The sequence below is a fragment of the Castor canadensis genome, chromosome 15, assembly GCF_047511655.1.
Source record: "Castor canadensis chromosome 15, mCasCan1.hap1v2, whole genome shotgun sequence".
In the NCBI taxonomy this organism is placed as follows: Eukaryota; Metazoa; Chordata; class Mammalia; order Rodentia; family Castoridae; genus Castor; species Castor canadensis.
Genome location: NC_133400.1, coordinates 101,509,580 through 101,528,466, shown reverse-complemented (window position 1 = coordinate 101,528,466; position 18,887 = coordinate 101,509,580). Strand labels below are relative to the sequence as shown.

General features: G+C 48.4%; 1 protein-coding gene across 5 annotated transcripts in view; it reads left to right on the top strand.

Annotated features, from left to right (window-relative positions):
* Window positions 1-715: 715 nt before the first annotated feature.
* Window positions 716-18,887, top strand: part of Capn9 (calpain 9) — a 53,480-nt gene continuing 35,308 nt past the window's right edge. For 2 of the 5 annotated variants that reach the window (XM_074056898.1, XM_020153265.2), the window contains exon 1: window positions 12,165-17,019. In XM_074056898.1, the coding sequence (XP_073912999.1) occupies window positions 16,807-17,019 (213 nt within the window). In that variant the 5' untranslated portion in view covers window positions 12,165-16,806. Of the gene's footprint in view, window positions 966-12,164; window positions 17,020-18,887 lie in introns of those variants that run through there. The other 3 variants (XM_074056895.1, XM_074056897.1, XM_074056896.1) reach the window with 3 other exon arrangements.

Sequence of the window (18,887 nt, the reverse complement as noted above, 5' to 3'; positions counted from 1 at the left end):
GCCAGGCTCAGAAAGTCAAAGGCCTCATGTTTTCCCTCATATGTGGAATACAGACCCAAAACAAATACAAACAATATTATGAAAACCAGGTTACACAAAGGGGAGGTCACTAACAGGAGAGGGAGGGTAAAAGAAGGAAATTAAGAAGGTAAACATGGTTAATGCACTTTCTATACAAAAATATTAAATAAAGTGGACAATTGTCAGATGTCCTCAGTTGCCTGGCAGGTCCTCTCAGCTCAGGCATGGCTGGGGTACTGCTTCCATGACTTTATAGTGAGATCTGTGAACATAGAGGGCCCTGCTTTCAAATCTGTTTTCTCCTCTCAGACCTATTTGCACCCACCGTGTTGCTGGTCCGAACTCCATGTTTGTGTTGGCGCTGGTGGCTGGGAAGGTCACAGAGGACACTACTGCTCACAGCTTGGGGATTTAGATAAGATATGTTGTCTGAATGGAAAAATGCTGTCACCGTTTTTCCACCAAAGCCCACCAGTCCTCGAGGGCCTGGCATGCTATCTCTTGCGTAAACCGAGCTCCAGTAATAATAGTATTTACTTAATGCCCGGCTCGTCTTCAGAAAACATGGCAAAGATATATGGAAAAACAAACATTAGTGTCTTCCCACGGCCAGAGAGGGGAGCGTGGGTGGAGCGGGTGACCCAGAGACAGACAGGAGGGTCAAGAGTTCGAGGCCAGGCTGGGCTGCAAAGTGCGATCCTGCCTCAAAAACCAAAACAAGACAAACCAAAGGGTGGAGCAGGAGTCATCACGTGGGAGTGCTGGGGAAGCCTGTGGTCATCATGGTCACTTGTCTCCTCCCACCGAGTGGGAGTACTCACCTGGCTGGGCTGGACGTCGGAGCGAGGAGACGTAACCTTGAAGCTATTTTAGTGACCGAAGGGCTAGCTGCCTGATGTTCAGTTCAGCAGACTGAGGACATGGCCCTAAGACAGCTACCTAAGGTAGGGAGCCACCATTTGTTCTGTACTTACAATGGTTAAAACGAAGCAAGATGAAAACTCAGCTCAGTTGGCCCTTCTGTGGCTTTACTGTGCTCTTAACAGCACCGAGTCTTCGGTCAGTGAGTGTCTTCTGCTGTCCTTCGGCCACTCAGTCTGCCACTTGGCAACATCCAAGCTGAGAGGACCTGGGACTCCAGATGACCCAGTGCTGGCACCTCACTCTTCCTCTATCCAGACTGACACCCCCATCCCACTCCCAGCAGAGCCTCTCACCCTACAATACCAGACACCATGGGTCACCCCTTGTCCTTCCTACACCATACCCCAGCTCTTCCAATTCTTTTCAAGAAGACATCTGGGCCAGCTGAGTAGAAACAGGAATTTGGGGGAGGAATCTTGTAGCTGTCATTTGTCCTAAGTGGTTAAGTGGATGGTGACCTTTGAGGCTGTGATTGCTAGCTCTGTTGCCTCTACCACAGGCAATAAATGGTGGCATGTCCAAAGGTCATAGCATGAAATTAGAAATTCATGGACCTTGGAGAGCCTCCCCTCACCCCTATGCTGCTCCAGGATGATCTTGATCTCTAGAAAGCACTTACCTCCCCAAAACCCTAGGCAAGAGGAAAAACACAACAGCCTGACTCCCAGCTCCAGACATTAATGGCCCCTTGCAGGAACTGCTTCCTAGACTGTCACTACTTGGGTGACCACAGGTCAAGAGGGCCTTCAGGACAAAAAGCATCCAAACTGTGAATCCCAGATGCCCTTCCAGGAGGCAAACATCGCAGGTGCTCATGGGTGACTCCCAATTCTCCCAGACTACCATCAAAGACTGACCAGGCACGTGTACATAGACCATTTAGAAAATGAAGAAGGGCTTTGTGTCATTAAGTGTGAAGACTAGTTAAAATTTTGTGGTAAAATCCAGGTAACCAACCAGGCTGAAGAAGGGGTAGCCTAGCCAGGTGCTGGTGGCTCATGCCTATAATCCCAGCTACTCAGGAGGCAGAGATAAGAGGATCGTGGTTCGAAGCCAGCCTGGCAAATAGTTCCTGAAACTCTGTCTCTAGAAAAACCCACCACAAAAAAGCTGGTGGAGTGGCTCAAGGAGAAGGCCCTGAGTTCAAGCCCCAGTACCGAAAAAAAAAAAAGGAAGAAGAAGAAGGAGCAGCCTAAGCAAATGTGAAGGAGGCAAAGAGAAGCTCAGAGATCCCCCAGAGGCACCAGACAGGCGAGTTCTCGCTGGAGGAAGGAACCAGGGACCCTTGCCTTCCGTGCCGGCTCCGGGTGAGGTCTGGCTGGGGCTGGCAGACCTGGAACACAGGACAGTTCCTGCCTTCAAAGATGCACAGCCATTCATACACACAAAGGTATGACTGGCCAGAGAATAGCACGATACGAAAACGCTGCCACTTGAGCTTTCGGGTTTGTTTTTGGTGGTACTGGGGGTTGAACTCATGACCTCACACTTGCTAGGCAGGCGCTCTACCACTTGAGCCACTCCGCCAGCCTGACCATGTGAGATTTTTGATGTACAGGTCTCACCTCCTTTACATTCTGTGTAGGGGGACGGGAGGGTGAGGGCACCACTGGCTGTAGCACGCTCAGCATGTACAAATCTTGTTGTCTTTCACTTAGGTCAGGAAACACACCGACACATTTCTACACACACTCAAGTCCCCAGCAGACAGCTCCTGCCTCTTGGGTTGTTGTGAGGATTGAATTAGCACAGAAAGCTTTCTGTACCTGGCTTATTTCACTTCACACAGTCTCTGGAGTCATCCGTGTCTCAGCAAATAACAGGATTTCATTCTTTTTCATGGCTGAATAGTACTCTATAGTATTTGTATGCTTCATCTTCTTCACCCACTCACCTGGGGATGGGCACCTAGGTTGATGTCATATCTTGACTATTGTGAACAGTGTGTGATAAACACGAGAGCACAGGTGTCTCTTCCAGTTTCATTGCCTTTCGATAAATACCCAGAAGTGGAGTTCTTACATCATAGCTCTATTCCAGGTTTTTGACGAACCTTAATTTCTACAGTTAACTGTACATCAAAAGTATACCATATGACTGGGAACAGTGATTCGCACCTATAATCTCAGCTGTTCTGGAAGTAGAGATTGAGAGGATCATGGTTCACCCTGGGGAAAAAGTTAGTGAGATCCCATCTTGACAAAAAAAAGTAGGGCATGGTGGTGTGTGCCCGTTATCCCAGCTACTCAGGAAGCCTAAGCCAGGAGGAAGTGGTCAGGCCAGCCCGGCAAAACAGGAGACCCTGTCTCAAAAGTAACCAAAGCAAAAAGGGCTGGTGGAGTTGCTCAAGGTGTAGACCCAAGCTCAAACCTCAGTATCACACACACAAAAAATATATATATAAAACATATGGTGACAATAGAAATTAATTCAGCCTTAAAAAGGAAGAAAATTCTAACACATGCTACTTCCTGGGTGAACCTTAACAACAGGCGGAGTGAATAAGCCAGTCATGAAAGCACAAATGTTGCATAATCCACTTACAAGAGGGGCCTAGAGTCATCACATTCAGAGACCCGAGTAGAGGTCACCAGGAGCTGGGGGGAGGGAGTGGGAGACAGTGTTTAACTTAACAGGTACAGAGTTTGTGTTTGGGATGTCACAAAGTCCTGGAAGTGGACAGCGGGGTGGGGTGGAGGGTGGTGTGGATTACCCAACACTGTGAGTCTCCTCGTGTCACTGAAGTGTTGGTTAAAGAAGCAAATGTGCTTGTGTGCCATCAAAGAAGGATCATGGAGGAAGGTAAAGAGGGAAGGAGGGAGGGAAGGAAGGGAGGGAGGAGGAAGGAAGGAAGGAAGGAGAGAAGTAAGGAAGAGAAGGAGGGAGAAAGGAAGGAAGGAAGGAAGGAAGGAGAGAAGTAAGGAAGAGAAGGAGGGAGAAAGGAAGGAAGGAAGGAGAGAAGTAAGTAAGGAAGAGAAGGAGGGAGAAAGGAAGGAAGGAAGGAAGGAGGAAGGAAGGAAGGAAGGAAGGAGGAAGGAAGGAAGGAAGGAGGAAGGAAGGAAGGAAGGAAGAAGGAAGGAGGAAGGAAGGAAGGAAGGAAGGAGGGAAGGAAGGAAGGAAGGAAGGAGAGAAGTAAGTAAGGAAGGGAAGGAGGGAGAAAGGAAGGAAGGAAAGAAGGGAGGGAGGAGAAAGGAAGGAGGGAAGGAAGGAAGAAAGGAAGGGAAAGAAGGAGGGAAGGTTTGTAACAGCCTGTGTGAGCCTGGGCTGCTTCATTAGCAAAATCCAAACTAGGAGGTGCTGGTCACTGTGGCGTGCTTAACTGCTAGGCCAGTGTCATCTGAAAGACAAAGACACGGGACCCCTGCCAGGCACAGCCCCCTCCACCAGGCCCTTCACCCATCCTTGTCCTGCCCACCTGGACTTTCACCCACTCAGCCAGAGCTTCTCGATCTGACCCCTCCCCATCCACAGCGGTGCCAAACCCTAGTGGACAGTCAGGACAAATTGACTAAAACTCAGAGAATTGATTCTCCTGCTTGAAAATGGAGAACGGTTTTCCCTCCCCTCTTTTTCTCAGAGGCTTGACCTTGGAGACCCTGCCTCGTGGGTTCTTTCTCCTGACTGTGAAATGTACACAAAGTCCTTTTGAAGACTAGACAGGCCTCTCCAGCTGCAGGACCCAGGAATGTCCTTAAGGGACCTGGGCCCATATCTCCAGAAAGGCAGACATGGCGACATGGCCTTGCCTTCCTGTCTCCATAGAAGGGTGGGACCCTGACACCGGGGGGTGCGGCTCCAGGTGGCAAAGCCAGCTGCAGCAAGAAGTTGAAGGATGTTTGCTTCCTCCCAATGAGTCTGTGTGGGTAGACCAGCTGCCTTCTGTCTGTCTGGTGGTCCTCAGCAGACCCACTCGGTAACCAGCGTGTTTTCTTTCTCTGCTGCTTTTGTGGGGAGGATTTCCAGGCTGGGAGATCTTTCTTTAACTCTGTTCCCCAATGGTGTCCCTTCCTGTTGGACTGCAGATATCCCCAGGCCTCCTAACTAGACTGCTCCCTCTGTCCCCCTCTACCCGTTAACCCCCATCACACAAAGTAAATTCTTCTGTGCAAATCACAGCATGGTCCCTACTGGAGGCCTGCCCTCCTGAGGCTGTGGTGGTAATTGGAGTGAAGCCCCAGTTCTTGCCACTCCTGGTGCTGCTCCCACCCCAGGGCTCACACTATGCTCTCCCTGCCCACTGGGCTACAAAATGCTGACCTCATTCCTGTCCCCTGAACACAGAGGCCAGTTCTCCCAGGGTGAGACCCTGGCCCTTCCCACAACCCAGCATCTGGAAGCACAGCTCCTCATCCCACACACCTAGGCTCGAGCTTCACCCTGGGGACCTCCATGGTGCCAAGCTTCCTAGCATGAGCGAGGCCCCAGGTTCAACCCACAGCACTGAGAACAGAGGGTATGAGAGGGTGTGTGCAGGTCACCAGCACACGCTACCGCATTCTCACTCACGTGGGCAACCATCAGCACCTGCCACCTCAGAATTCTGTTTTTTTGAAAGTAACAAGTTTTGAACAAATTCATTTTTGCAATGTTTAGCACAAAGCTTGTTTGCTTTTCAACTTGGCCTCTTGTCCTTTTGGTCTTGATCGTTACAATTATTTCAAACACTTTTGCTTCCCTGGCATTGTTTTTCTTTTCTTTTCTTTTCTTTTTTTGGCAGTTTCATAATTTTACTTGACACTCGTCCACTCAGGCTGTCTGTAGATTTTTGAACGTGGAAACAGGGACATAGGTCACTGAAGTATAGAGCTTGTTTGGTGAGTTTTTATCCTCAAGTTTTTGGGATAAGCACAGACGGATGTGATCTGGGACGTTCCTTATTCCTTTGGCCCAGACAGCTTGTGGGCCTGGTGTGCTCACCTGGGGTCCCCATCTTCATGGCAAGTTCTCGGATCTCTAAGTGTCCTCCGGACACACTTCTTCACGCCCTCTCCCTGGATGAACTTGGGAATGTGGTGGTGTATTCTCGGTCACCACCTCGCTGATGGCCGAATGACCCTTCTTCTCAACGCCCGTCTTTGTGGGAGACGTTCTGGTTGGGCTGAGCTGGAAGTTTCCCTGGTATCATTGAAACATCTGGGATGTGAACACAGTTCTCAGACCCCAACGGGGGTTGAGCTGGGGAGGCAAACATCACCTTGCTTGTTCAGGATTTAATTAGGTGTTCTCTCTAGGGCAGAATTTTTCAGTCCTGTGCAGCTCTGCCACCCAATGCAATTATCTCTCTCTCTCTCTCTCTCTTTCTTTTTTTTTTTTTGTTACTGGAGATAGAACCTAAGACCTCGCACATGCTAGACAAGTGCTGTACCACTGAACTACACCCCCAACTTCCAGTCCCCCTGCCTTTTTAAGACAGAGATTTGCTATGCTGCCTAGACTGGCCTCAAACTCACAACCCTCCTGCCTGGCCTCGTGGGTAGCTGGGAGCACCATGCACCACCACGCCTGCTCTAATGCAATTCTTTGAGTAGCATTTTGGGGCAAAATTTCTGAGTTCTGAAGCTCAGCTTCCTGCTGGTCTGGGCTCCGGTCCGTCCGGTGGAGTGAGGGGAATGGTGGAGTGGGACATGCGGGAGGCTGTAGAGGCAGCTGTTTCTTGGGCGCTGGCCTCTCACTGTTGCTGGTGGAGGCTGGAGGGCTGTGAGCAGAAGCTCTGCCTCCTTGGGTGGGGGCCGTGGCCCGTGCTGGGACGGCTGTGCCCGAGTTGGAGTACAGAGCACTGACGTGCAGCCCTCCCCTTTCTGACCCCGCTGTAATAAGACAGTTCCTGCTCTTGTCCTCAGATGTCCTCCGCTCTGCTCATGTCCACATCTGGCTCATGGCCTCCCAATCCATGTTTTGTTAGCAAATGTCTTTCTGACTAATTTACACAGATCAACCTGCATCACCTACAATACAGGCCTGGCGCGTACAGGGATCTTCTGTGTGGAGTGTCACACGATGGGGTGGCTGAGGATGTTTTTATCATTCGTCGTCATCACTATTATTAGGACCTAAATAGAAATTTCAGCACTAAAACTTCACAAAACACTGTGGGGAATGAACACACACTTATTTCCATAAAATAGCGTCATTGAGGTGTAAGCCATGCCATTTACTATTTAAAGTGCATAATTTGATGATTTTTTTTTTTTTGGTATACTCGGAGTTGTGCAACCGTCAGCACAGTCAGTTCTAGAGCATTCTCTGTCACCTCAAATAGAAGTCCTTCAGCCCCCACCCCGCCCCCTCCCCTCCCGGCCCCCGGCCCCAGGCCTCCAGTGTCCATGCTCAGACTTGCCTATGAATGGGGCGAGGCCACATGGTCCCTTAGGACCGGCTTCTTCACTTCTTCACTTTGTGTGATGTTTCCAAGTTCTCTTGGTGGTTCTGTTAACGTGTCTCTTCTGACGACGAGACGGGAGGGGATGACAAAGCAGAGAGACAAAACTTAAAGAACTGAAACATGAAGGTCACATAGCACTGGGGAAGTGAAATAGCCAATGGAGTCACATGCAGCCAGATGTGGGTTGAGCTTTGCTTTCTGCTTCTGTAAACTGCTTACAAGGTAAATAAGGTGAAACCCCTTTGTTCTCAGGGCTCAGCCTTTGGACACGAGTCCACTGGTTCTGTGCCGGCACAATAATCATTGCTTCCTGCTAATCTGCCTCAGAGACTCCTATCTCGGCTCATAACTTCCTGCAACATCCCTTGGGGGATCATCCGGGATTACAGGAGATGGTGAGTTGTCACCTCCCTTGTCACCGGGGTGCATCCCCTGGACCACTGGGAGGAGATTCCACCAGGTGTCAACGGACAGCTTGATCCGGAGGAGAAGGGATTCATCCTCCTGGAGAATCAGGGCGAGGGCCTTGGATGCACAACAGAACCCACTGAGGCACAGGAACCAACTTAGGAGCACCACTCTTTGTACGGGTAAGAACCCAGGTTCGAATTCAGGCCAGCCTCAGAAGGCAGAAGGGAGTCCGATCACCTCCCAGAGACCGCTAGTAACTGCCTGTAGGGGTGAAACCGTGTTGCTCAGGTTTAGGGGGAGAGTGGAAATATTGTGCCATGTGAGAGTGTAAAAAACTGTGACCCTGAGATGCAGCCCAGCTACAAAGTGAGTGAGGAGTCCCCATCCTCAGTTCCGTGGTGAACTCACAGGTCAAGGGTGAGCCCAGCGGGGCCTCTGGTCAGGGTTTATATGGACTCACTAGGGCCAAAGAGTAGCCTAAGTCCCCCAAGGGGAGCAGCAGGAGACAGACTGAGTGCTTTTCCAAAACCCCTCCCCCTCTGTGTCTGTCTTGCCATCTGGTAATGGGAGGAGGTGGGTGGAAATCAGAGGAAGAACACTCCCTTGGAGTGTATGATCAATAACTTTAAAAAGGATTTAATGGAGACTGTGGAGTTAACACCTAACAAGCTAATGGTCCTTTGTGAAGTAGATTGGCCTGCTTTTGGTGTAGGGTGGCCCCCGGAAGGGTCACTAGATAAAACTGTGGTTAATGAAGTTTACAGAGTAATTGTAAAAAAAAAAAAAAACCCTAACACCCAGGAGAATGGAAAAAGCCAAGAGGCTGAAACTGGTCTTCAAAACCAGACTCTGTTTATTTAAACTTAGGTAGCAATTTATTGGGCGGACTGAGGAGAAATCAGAGTCTTCCAGTCTTGATGGGCAGCTGTGGTGCCCCACTTTGAACATTTTCACCCAAAATGGGCATTCTGAAGGAGGACTGAGGCTCAGCACTAACTGAGCTCTTATAAAAATTAACACATGAAGGATGGACTTGCACTGATACATAAGATCTGGTCTGATTTGAAAGAAAAGGAATGTTGCAGAAGGGTTGTGAATATAGAGAGAGGGAAATAGAGAAATGGAAACAAAATTGGGATGAGGTCTTCATGGATGAAGTCCAGAAAATTGAAAGTGTAAATGTCCTGAAATGTTCGGAGACAGAAAAGGATAAAAGGTTTACTACACTCCCTCAGTTGAGTTTTTATGTCTTAAAAGTACAAAGTAAATAGAAAACAATTTAGGATTATTAAAATATGTCAGAAATACTGAACTTGCTGGCACCTTTACTTCTAGGGAGCATAAACAGGGAGCTCACCTAAAAGGGTGAGAAAAAAAGAAGCAACTTTGTTGCTGGTAAAAAAAAAAACCAAAAGGCTGGTGCAGTGAGCTTGGTCTGTACTGAGACAGTCGTGAGATGCTTATGGTCCCTTGCTAATGCTGGTCAGATTATGCATCCATCTAATGTGTGCTCACAGTGTGCGCCCATATAAACATCTTGAAACAGTTCTTATTATAGAGTCAATGTAAAAATATCGCTCTGTTCTACTGCTACTTTTAAGAAAACAGGTTATTAAACTTATTTCAATCAGGTCTCACTAAGATGCAGGCATTCAGGGGTTAACACTCCAGCTCAAGACCAGAGGAGAGGGAAAAATAAAGAAGAAAAGCGGGGGCCACAGCTGGCAGCAGGAATCTTGGAATTTGGGTAGTTAAAAAAATGACCTTCACATGCTTCATTTTGTCATAAATGCAATCTAGAATTTAATTCTCTCTTATGGGTCTATTAACAAATGGGCTTTCTATAAATTGCTTTTATACAAAATAATTTCAAGGTTGCTTTCTTTCTTGTTTTTTTTCCATGCAAATGTAAGGCTCTAAGTCAAAAGATTTTATGAGTTATTTTCAACAAGTAACAAAAATATAATAGGTATTAAGAATATGATTTTTAAAAAATAAAAGGTTAAAAAAATAATAATACTTTTGGATAAAGAAAGGATAATGACAGTCTCTCCCAGAGGGTACATATTAAGTTGTCACAAAGATATAGATGCTTATGTAAGTGACTAAGTTAACTAAAATCTAAGAGTTACATTAAATGTTTTGTAAGGTCAAAATTTAATGTACTGATGTTAAACTAAAACTTAATTCTCTAAGTTCATAACAACAAGGCTATCTTTAAAATGATTACATTGTTCTTAATAACATTGACAAAAAAATTGTCTTAAAAATGGTTTTTGTTCTGTCAAGATAACTGTCAGGAATTTTTGGTGCTACAGGTTAATCCACAAATTTGTCAAGACCACAAGAGTTTATTAAATCACAAAAAAACAAGAGGCAACTGAGCACAGGGAGTGCTGCTGCACTGATATGAGGATTGAGACAGATTTACTTATGTAAAACAAAGTAAAAAAAAAAAGCCAAAGTGCACCCTCCAGATAGGATAAAAAATAAATAAATAAATAAACTCAAAAAGGAGCACTACACTAGAGGTCAAGACCTCCAGTTTTTATTGGACTCAACAGAGTGGAGGTGTTAGTCCTACTCCTTCCACATGTTGGATGGAGGGAATTTTTGCCCTGGGATGTGCAGATTGGGCCTATTATTTAGGGGGTCTCCATTGACCACAGGTTGGTGGGATCCTGCTGTATGTCATGAGCCATGTGTTAATGTCAGTAATCTGGGATGTGATCCCTTATCAACATCTGAGCCATGGTTCTTGGCCACTATGTTTCCTAACTCCACACTTAGTCCCCGTAAACATTTACCTGTGGTCTCTGGTGATTTTTGTCCGGGTTTTAATTACTAAGGTAACTAAGTCATGTTCATTTAAGAGTTGGTTTATGTTGTGGGGTTAACAATGACGACAGCCATGTTAGGACTAGACCCCTCCCCTTACAGATGGGTCACCTTTATCTTCCTGGATAGATGCCAAGGACAGTTGGGTAGACAGTGACCTAACCACAACTTATCTTTCTTGGTTGCCCAGCAACAATATCCCTTAGTGACCTTCCTGGTACTTTTCCACTAACCCGCTAAATCTAGCCCAAGCCTGTGTATGGCAGTGGGCTCTAGCTCTCTTGCTGGGGCCCCCCTTCGCAGAGCTCCTACCTAAACAATAAACCCTGTGATGGTGTTCGAGTCATCTCTCTGCCTCTTCCATGCCTCTTATTTTCTAACAGTTTATATAAAACTTTCTAGGTGGCCTCATGGTTAAACAACTGTTCTCTTGGGTGATTCTAATACAGTTGGTACCCTATATATACCTGTGACTGGACTATCTGGATTTACTAAAACTATTCTTTCCCCCTACAACTGATAATAATCTAAGGTTTTACTTCAAAGATCAACTAAACTAATATGTATATATAACTTCTATAGAGTTGTGATGCTGTTGCTGGTTCCTATATTTATGTTTTTCAAGTACATCAAGCTTTCTAAAATACAAAATTTAGATAAACACAGTAACAGAAAGTTAGTGGTACTGATGTACTATTCTGTTAGCTGCTAAATTGTCCACCAAAATTTTAACCATGACTCTGTAAGTTTTTGTCATTGCAGTTCTGATCCTTCTAGGGCATAAAAAATGACTCTAATAAGTGCTAATGTGTCAACCAGGTTAACTTTTTAGACATCTGTTTTTGTTAGATTTTATTCTGTATTGTCCTTGTCTAAAAGCCCACTGCCTAAGAGCCACTCCTTCTAAGCCTCTTTGTTGCTTAAATTTGGCCAAAAGGGTCTAGTTGGCACTGACTCCTGCCTGATCTGCTTGTTATTCCCTCCCGACGTGGGACCAAGAACAACCAAACAAACAAAATCCAGGAAAGAGCAAATCCTGACAATGACCAATCAAGAAAGCTCTTTAGTCTACAGCCTTACCACCCTGAATGTGACTGAAACTAAGCAAGGTCGGGCCTGGTTAGTACTTGGATGGGAGACAGATCAGAAGAGGAGACTGCTCAGAGACAGTTTGGAGACAGGGGGGGAATGCCATCAAAGTTCAAATGGAGTCACTGGTGCCAGACCTCCCAAAAATAACCAAGGCTGAGAAGAATGAAGAAACGGTTCCTAAGCATGTGTGGCTATCTAGCATTAAAACCCTTCCAGACACAAACTCATATTTTCAGACAGGGTCTTCTACTTAAATAGAGACAAAATAACTATTTTTACTGGCTCTAAACATATTCTTTGATACTTAAAGATGGTGGTTTTAATTTTTTTAAAGCAATGCATTTTCTTGGACATATATACTGATAATATATTGTTGCCATAATGATTCTACTCAGTTAAAAAAAGACATTGTCTTGATAAAAAAAAAAGAATATATATATATATATATATATATATATATATATATATATTCATATATAAAATGTCCATCCATTAAAACCCCATTGGAGGGCCCTTTTGTTGTTATCTTGTCTACTCCCACCATGTTAAAGTAGCAGTGATTGCTCCTTGGATCCCCCACAGTCGGTCAAGCCAGCTTCTCTCCAGTGGGAGTGCATCCCTGATCTGGCTTCACCATGCAGGATCACCACCACCCCCCTCTGCAGCCCTCCCTCTGCAGGGCTCTGCTTCCCAGGAAACAGCAGGGGACCAAGAACAGCTGGACAACAGCCCTGCACTAGTCAATGCACCGCAGCAGCTTGAGGAGTCAACTCCAACAGGACAAGGGAACTGTTTTTACACCAGTTATCTCACTGTGATACATTGTCACCCCTTGTTTGTATCTGTTGCTGTTGTTCTCAGCATAATCTTTGTCATAGGCTTGGCAGAAACCACCCCCGCTGATTGGACTCACAGTGAAAGGTTTTTATTTGCTCTCTTTTATCTCTTTTGAGAGTTACTGTTTACTGTCACCGATGTGGTTTCCCTTCTGGCCTCAGAGCCCTCCTCCTGTGACCTATGCATGCATATTACTGGAGAGGAAGTACTGTCACTAGGACTTTGCATTTCCATACTTACTAATTCCTGTGCAGGCTCTGTCATTGGGTCATGCACTCACAACCACACCATCTATTCAGTGTGTTCCCATGGTGATCAGCATATCTGCTTCAACCCCACTTACCTCCCTAGGGAGCAATGGTTAGAGATCAGGAGCGTCCGCAATCCTGAAAACCTTGCCAGCCTCATCCAGGTGTTTAACCCTGATAAACCAGTGTCAGTGTTCTTTGATGCATGTGTGGCCATAGACAAAGGTGGGTGTGGGGGTGTGGGCTGTGACCGTGGGGGTCTAGCTTGGGAAAGAGCCTATATGTCAAAAGATAAGTATACGTGCTGGGGAGGCAACACTTAGCCATGGGATGATGTGGGTTCTTATTATTGTCCTTATTGGAATTGTGTTTCATGGGCCGCATGGCACAGGGGTGAGCATGCAGCCATCCTTCACAAGGGGACAGCTGCCCCTGACTGCACCCGTGGCACCCGGAACCCTGTAAATTTCACTGTACTTAAGCCATCGGATTGGACATGGGGACAACTCATTAGCATAAGGATAGATAGAAAGGGCCTTGACCCTGGACTCTGATACACACCAAATTACCCATGAAATTCCTCCTACCAAGTTTTTCACTCCTTTTATGAAGAGATGAGGAGTGAATTTTCCATCTCTGCCAAAGCTAAAACTTGTTCCTCTCGCTGGCTGAGTCAATAGCCCAGACACTGAATGTCACTTCACGCTGTGTTTGTGGGAGGACCAACATGGGAGACCATTGGCCTTGGGAAGCAAGGGAGCTGGATCCACAAAAACCTTTTAATAAGACTGCTTTTCCAAAGCACAGAAAAGAAAAAACCCATCCCCACCCACTGGCCAGCTTTTCTAATCTCCAGAGAGCATGGAACAATCTTACAGCAAACATAGATTGGTGGGCGCCCAGGGGGCTGTATTGGATCTGTGGGAAGCAAACTTACACGGTGCTACCTAGCAGCTGGTTTGGATCTTGTGTGCTAGGCTCAATCAGACATCCTTCTTCTTGCTTCCCCTCAGACCAGGTAAACAACTGGAAGTCCCCATATATGAAGAAAGATTAAGTAGACAAAAACGGGTGCTTTACAAATTGGCAATTGAAAAGATAATGAATGGCCTCCTGAGCAAATTATCCAATAATTAGAACTAATGAAACTACAAGAGCTCTCAATTTGCACTAAGATGTGCAATGCCAGCTATGAGAACCGCTTCAGAGAGGTAACCACTAGTTACCTCTCTGTAACTAGACAGCAAGCTTTAGACTATCTTTTGGCCTCTGAGGGAGGAGTCTGTGGAAAATTTAACCTGAGCAACTGCTGCTTACAGATTGATGATGAAGGGAAGGTCATTGAAGAGATCACAGATAGAATGAGAACGCTTATCCATATCCCCGTCCAGACTTGGAGAGGATGGATCCCAATGACCTGTTTGGAGGATGGTTTTCTGCCTTAGGTGGATTCAAAACTCTGATAGGGGCAATGGGCCTAATCCTAGAAGCATGCTTAATATTGCCCTGCCTGGCTCCCCTGGCGCTACGGTCTATCAGGACTATTATGGAGGCCATCATAGAAAGGAAAAGGGCTGTGCATGTAATGATGCTACGGAAATACAATCCCCTAGATCAAGATGATGCTCTTTGACCCTGAGTGGGTCCGAGCATCAAAGAGGGGAAGTAATGTAGCAAGAAAGGGGGGGCCAGAAAAGAAACAGACAGGCTGTGTTCTGACAACGAGACGGGAGGGGATGGCAAAGCAGAGACAAAACTTAAAGAACTGAAACATGAAGGTCACATAGCACTGGGGAAGTGAAATAGCCAATGGAGTCACATGCAGCCAGATGTGGGTTGAGCTTTGCTTTCTGCTTCTGTAACTTATTTACAAGGTGTAGAAGGTGAGACCCCTTTGTTCTCGGGGCTCAGCCTTTGGACACGAGTCCGCTGGGTCTGTGCTAGCACAATAAAATGTTGTTTCCTGCTAATCTGCTTCAGAGACTCCTATCTCAGCTCATAATTTCCTGCAACATTACCACTTCTTCACTTTTCATGCCTTAATTAGGACATTTGCCCCCTAAACAGAGGGGCGTGGCTCACTGCTCTGCTGCACTGGTTTCTCGCGTCCCGTGCTCTGTGCACAGCAATCTCCCGGAAGCAAGATGTGGTGGTGGCCTGTGGTCAGACTGCAGAGGGGAGACTCCAGAGACCCAGCAGGAGGACAGGGAAGACCTTGTGCCTCAACACGACTTTTTCAGGGGTGATTCATTGTCTGGGATGGAAGGGCAACTTCGACAGTCCCTTAGGCCACCAGGTAGTGGCTCAGAGTTGGTCTGAGAAGAGACCATCAAGAAGGGAAGCCAGCGGAGGCAGAGGGCTTGGTCCTAGTAGCAGGGGGAGCCACTGGGCCATCCATGAGCCCATGTGTCATTAAGTTAGGACCTCTCTGTAACTAGACAGTCCAGCAAAGATGGGGTACCCTACCGTAAGGTAGAGAGTGCCGCAGAGACCTGGACTGGGCACCCTGCCACCTTTCGGGAGGTGACCTCTCACCTTGCCTGAGGTGCCCAGCCCAGGCTCATTCCCACCAAGCAGGAGTTTGCCATGCTGGGCTGGACACCGTGAGTGGAACAAGGATGTCCCAGGAGGGGCAGTTCCCAGGGGTTCCCAGGGACAGATCAGGGAGTGAGGGTCCCATATGGGGTCAGTCTGGGGGAGCCGTGAACATAGAAGTAAACCTAGCTGGAGGACATGCCCTCATGACAGGGACTCCTTTGCCAGCACACTGACATCCTCGGGGAGAACAGGAGAGAGAGGTTCAGAATTCACTCAACAAATGAACAGCTAGTCACCGACACCTCAGACTGATCTGGAAGTGGGAAGAGAGGCTGACGGGTGATTGGGGAGGAGCCAGGCACAGCAGATCTGCAGGGGACATCACAGAACATGGTTGACCACAACAGCAGGGCCACAGACTTCCAGGAGACAGGACCTTAGCATCCAGAAGCATGGCCACCAGTGACACTGATGACACCCTCGGCCCGTAGATACTGGCAGGGTCCTGTTGCTCAGGGAGCAAATGCTATCCCTACAGTCCTGGTTCTAGGGACTTCCCAGGCTTCCCACTGAGGCACTGGGATGTGCTCTCAAGGGCACCATGGCCCTCATCACCAATGACGAAAATCAGTCTGTCCATAAAAAGACTGACTCTCCTGTGCATAGATGAGGCCCAGGTGGAAAGGCGGGTCCCGGCCTGGAGGGATATATCTCATCACAGACCCCTGGAGTTTGGAGAGGACCCCACGCTGGGTAAGCCCTTGACAGCTCCCCACCGTGCCCAATGCGGAGGGCATTTGGATTCTCAGGAATCTGGGCCAAGGTAGTTTCTCTCCTGATATACCACTAGAAACACCGGCCCTTGCCTCACCATGTCTGCCTCCCCAGCTGCCCTCCTTGGTCACTGGAAATGCGTGACATGACTGTGGGCAGATCCTGGCCTGTAGCCATGTCATTTGAACTATTCCAGCTGAGTGTTTGGGCTCCTCACTGTGTGGACAGAGACAACAAAGAAGTTTACAAGAGGGGCCAGGTAGACTCAGAAGGTGTCTTGGGTACGGGGACCTGGGGACAGGGAAGGGGAGGGCCGGCACTTCCTGACCCCTTCCTAAGCAGACTCTGGAGCCGCTAATTCCTATAACCTCCCAGAAGAGTGGAGCCCTCTCCCCCAGCCACCTCTCGGACCAGTTTGGCTTCCTGCTCTTTTTCCCCATGAAGCCATCATCCCCCTTTCTCTGGGGTTCCCCGGTGCATTAGGCAGAGGTGCTGCCTTTGCCCAACCTGGCCACACCCCACAGCTACCTCTGGCTCTGCTGGGGCCCGAGTGGGTGAAGGGCTTTCTTTGTATTTGCCATCTGGGTGGGTCCCCTTTCCTGGAGGCGCCCAGTAAACAGGTAGAGGTGAGGCCATTCGGCAGGGGCCTCTGAGCTGCTCCTCACTGGCCAGCACACACAGCTCGCTTCTTCCCGTTGTCTTCTTCCTCCGCTGCCAACCCCAGTCTGCAGGGAAGCAGCTATGCCCTACCTCCACAGGGCCCCAGGGCCCCCGGTACACCCAGTGCCCAAGGATGCCCGGGTCACCCACTCCTCAGGCCAGAGCTTCGAGCAGCTGAGGCAGGGCTGCCTGCAGACAGGCTCCCTGTTTGAGGATGCAGACTTCCCTGCCAGCAACGCCTCTCTGTTCTACAGTGAGAGGCCTCAGGTCCCTTTCGTGTGGAAACGGCCAGGGGTGAGTGACGTGAGGAGTGGGGTGCAGGGGGCTCAGCAGAGAGAAGGTGGCAAGCCTCGGGGGGTAGGGGGAAGGAGGGCTGGGAGGGGTAGGCTACCACAGGTCACCTTCCGAGAGCTGCTGAAGGCTTTGCAGTGTGGAGACAAAGATGTAATGAAGGCCAGGGACGCTCTGTGGTGAGGCCAGGGTGTCTGGCTGCACCCCACCTCCACCTCCAGCTCCCAACTCCCACCAAGGTCAGGGACCTACGCAGACAGGGTCTTGTGTGTGGGCATGTGCAGGATCAGAGCTTTATCTAAAGGACAAATCTCAGGTGACACATTCCACCAGAATTCAAGGGCTGACAAGGGGGTGTTTCCCTAGTGTGATGATACCGGATGCCTGTGCCCTGCTGCGCCATGTGGATGGGTGTTTAGCAGCAAGTGTGTGACAAAGGGAGATGAAGCAGTGGTGCCCTCCCCTAAAGCTGTGCACCCCACTCCCAGAGGAGCCAGGTCAGGGCTGCCCTTTCCCCCGCAATCTGGAGGTGATGGCCCTGGGAGGTGCTTCCTGGGGCCTGGGGCATGATGCCAATATTTATAGCCTTGAGTTCATCAGGATTCTCCCTCCAACCTGGCATCATGGCTCTGCTCCTCTGGGTGGAGCCCCAGGTGGCTCCCAGGAAAACGGGCTGTGTGTGCAGGAGGGTGGTGCACAGGGTTGGACCAAAGGTGAGACCCTCAGTCTCCTCACCTGTAAAACGGGAACAGTAACAACAGGTAGGTTGGTGCCAGCACATAGAGCATTTCAGGGAATGACGGCTGTTCTGGTCTTGATCATCCTGTCTTTTGCAGGGCAGTGCCAGGCTCACCACAATCACCTCCTTGCTAAGCCCAACATTAAAGTAATCTTAACATGCTGAATACAGGCCTGTGTTTTTAGCACAGTCTATTTGGCCTTTTGTTTTTGTTTTTAGACAGGGTCTTGCTACCTCACCCAGGCTGGCCTTGAATCGTGATCTTCCTGCCTCAGCTTGCTGAGTGCTGGAATTGCAGGTGTGTGCCACACACCCAGCCTGGCATGTCTGTTTTTAAACCACCACATACACAGAACACCTAGGCTCTCCAGAGGCAAACCAACTGAGCTTTAATGTACGAAGTGGCGAGGTCCTTACTGCGATTTTCTGTTTAGGCAGAGTGGAATTTATTTATATGTGCGTGCATTGAGCAAATACTTACGTATGTTTTCTATGTGTGCAAATATGCATATGGTGCCATATGGGCACGTATGTGTGTGCATGTGTGCACTGTGCCTGTACCTCTGTATGCATGTGCACACGTGTCTTCTTGTGTGCTGCATGTGTGCACACATGTGCACTCCTGTGTACGTGTGCGTACGGGTCTGTGTGCTCTCGTGCACATAGCTGCACAGGTGTACTTTTGCCTCAGTCTCCATCTTCCAGGAAATGATCCTGACACAAAATGAAATATTAAGTCCTGACCAGTGCCTTATGGGTTGAGGGAGCCATAATGAGCATACATCAGCCCCAGTAAAGCAGGGCAAAGGCTCCAGGAGCTCTTCATAAAATCTGCTTAATGCTCTGTATGTGGCCAACAGCAGGGTGCTGTAGGGTGCTGTAGGGTGCTGTAGGGTGCTGTAGGGTGCTGTAGGGTGCACTTGATGTGTAAGACCACACTGCTGAAAAAGTAAAAAAGCGTGGCTCGTAGGACACAGCAGTGGCACCAGCCACAGCCCTTGGGTCTCCGAGCTTGCTCCCAGCCTTTGGCACACAGACAAAAGGGTGTATGGGTGGCTGCCCCGGCTGCAGGCTGTGCATGCATTCCTACCCATGGGTCAGGGCTCCTGCCACTCAGGATCCCAGGAAACAT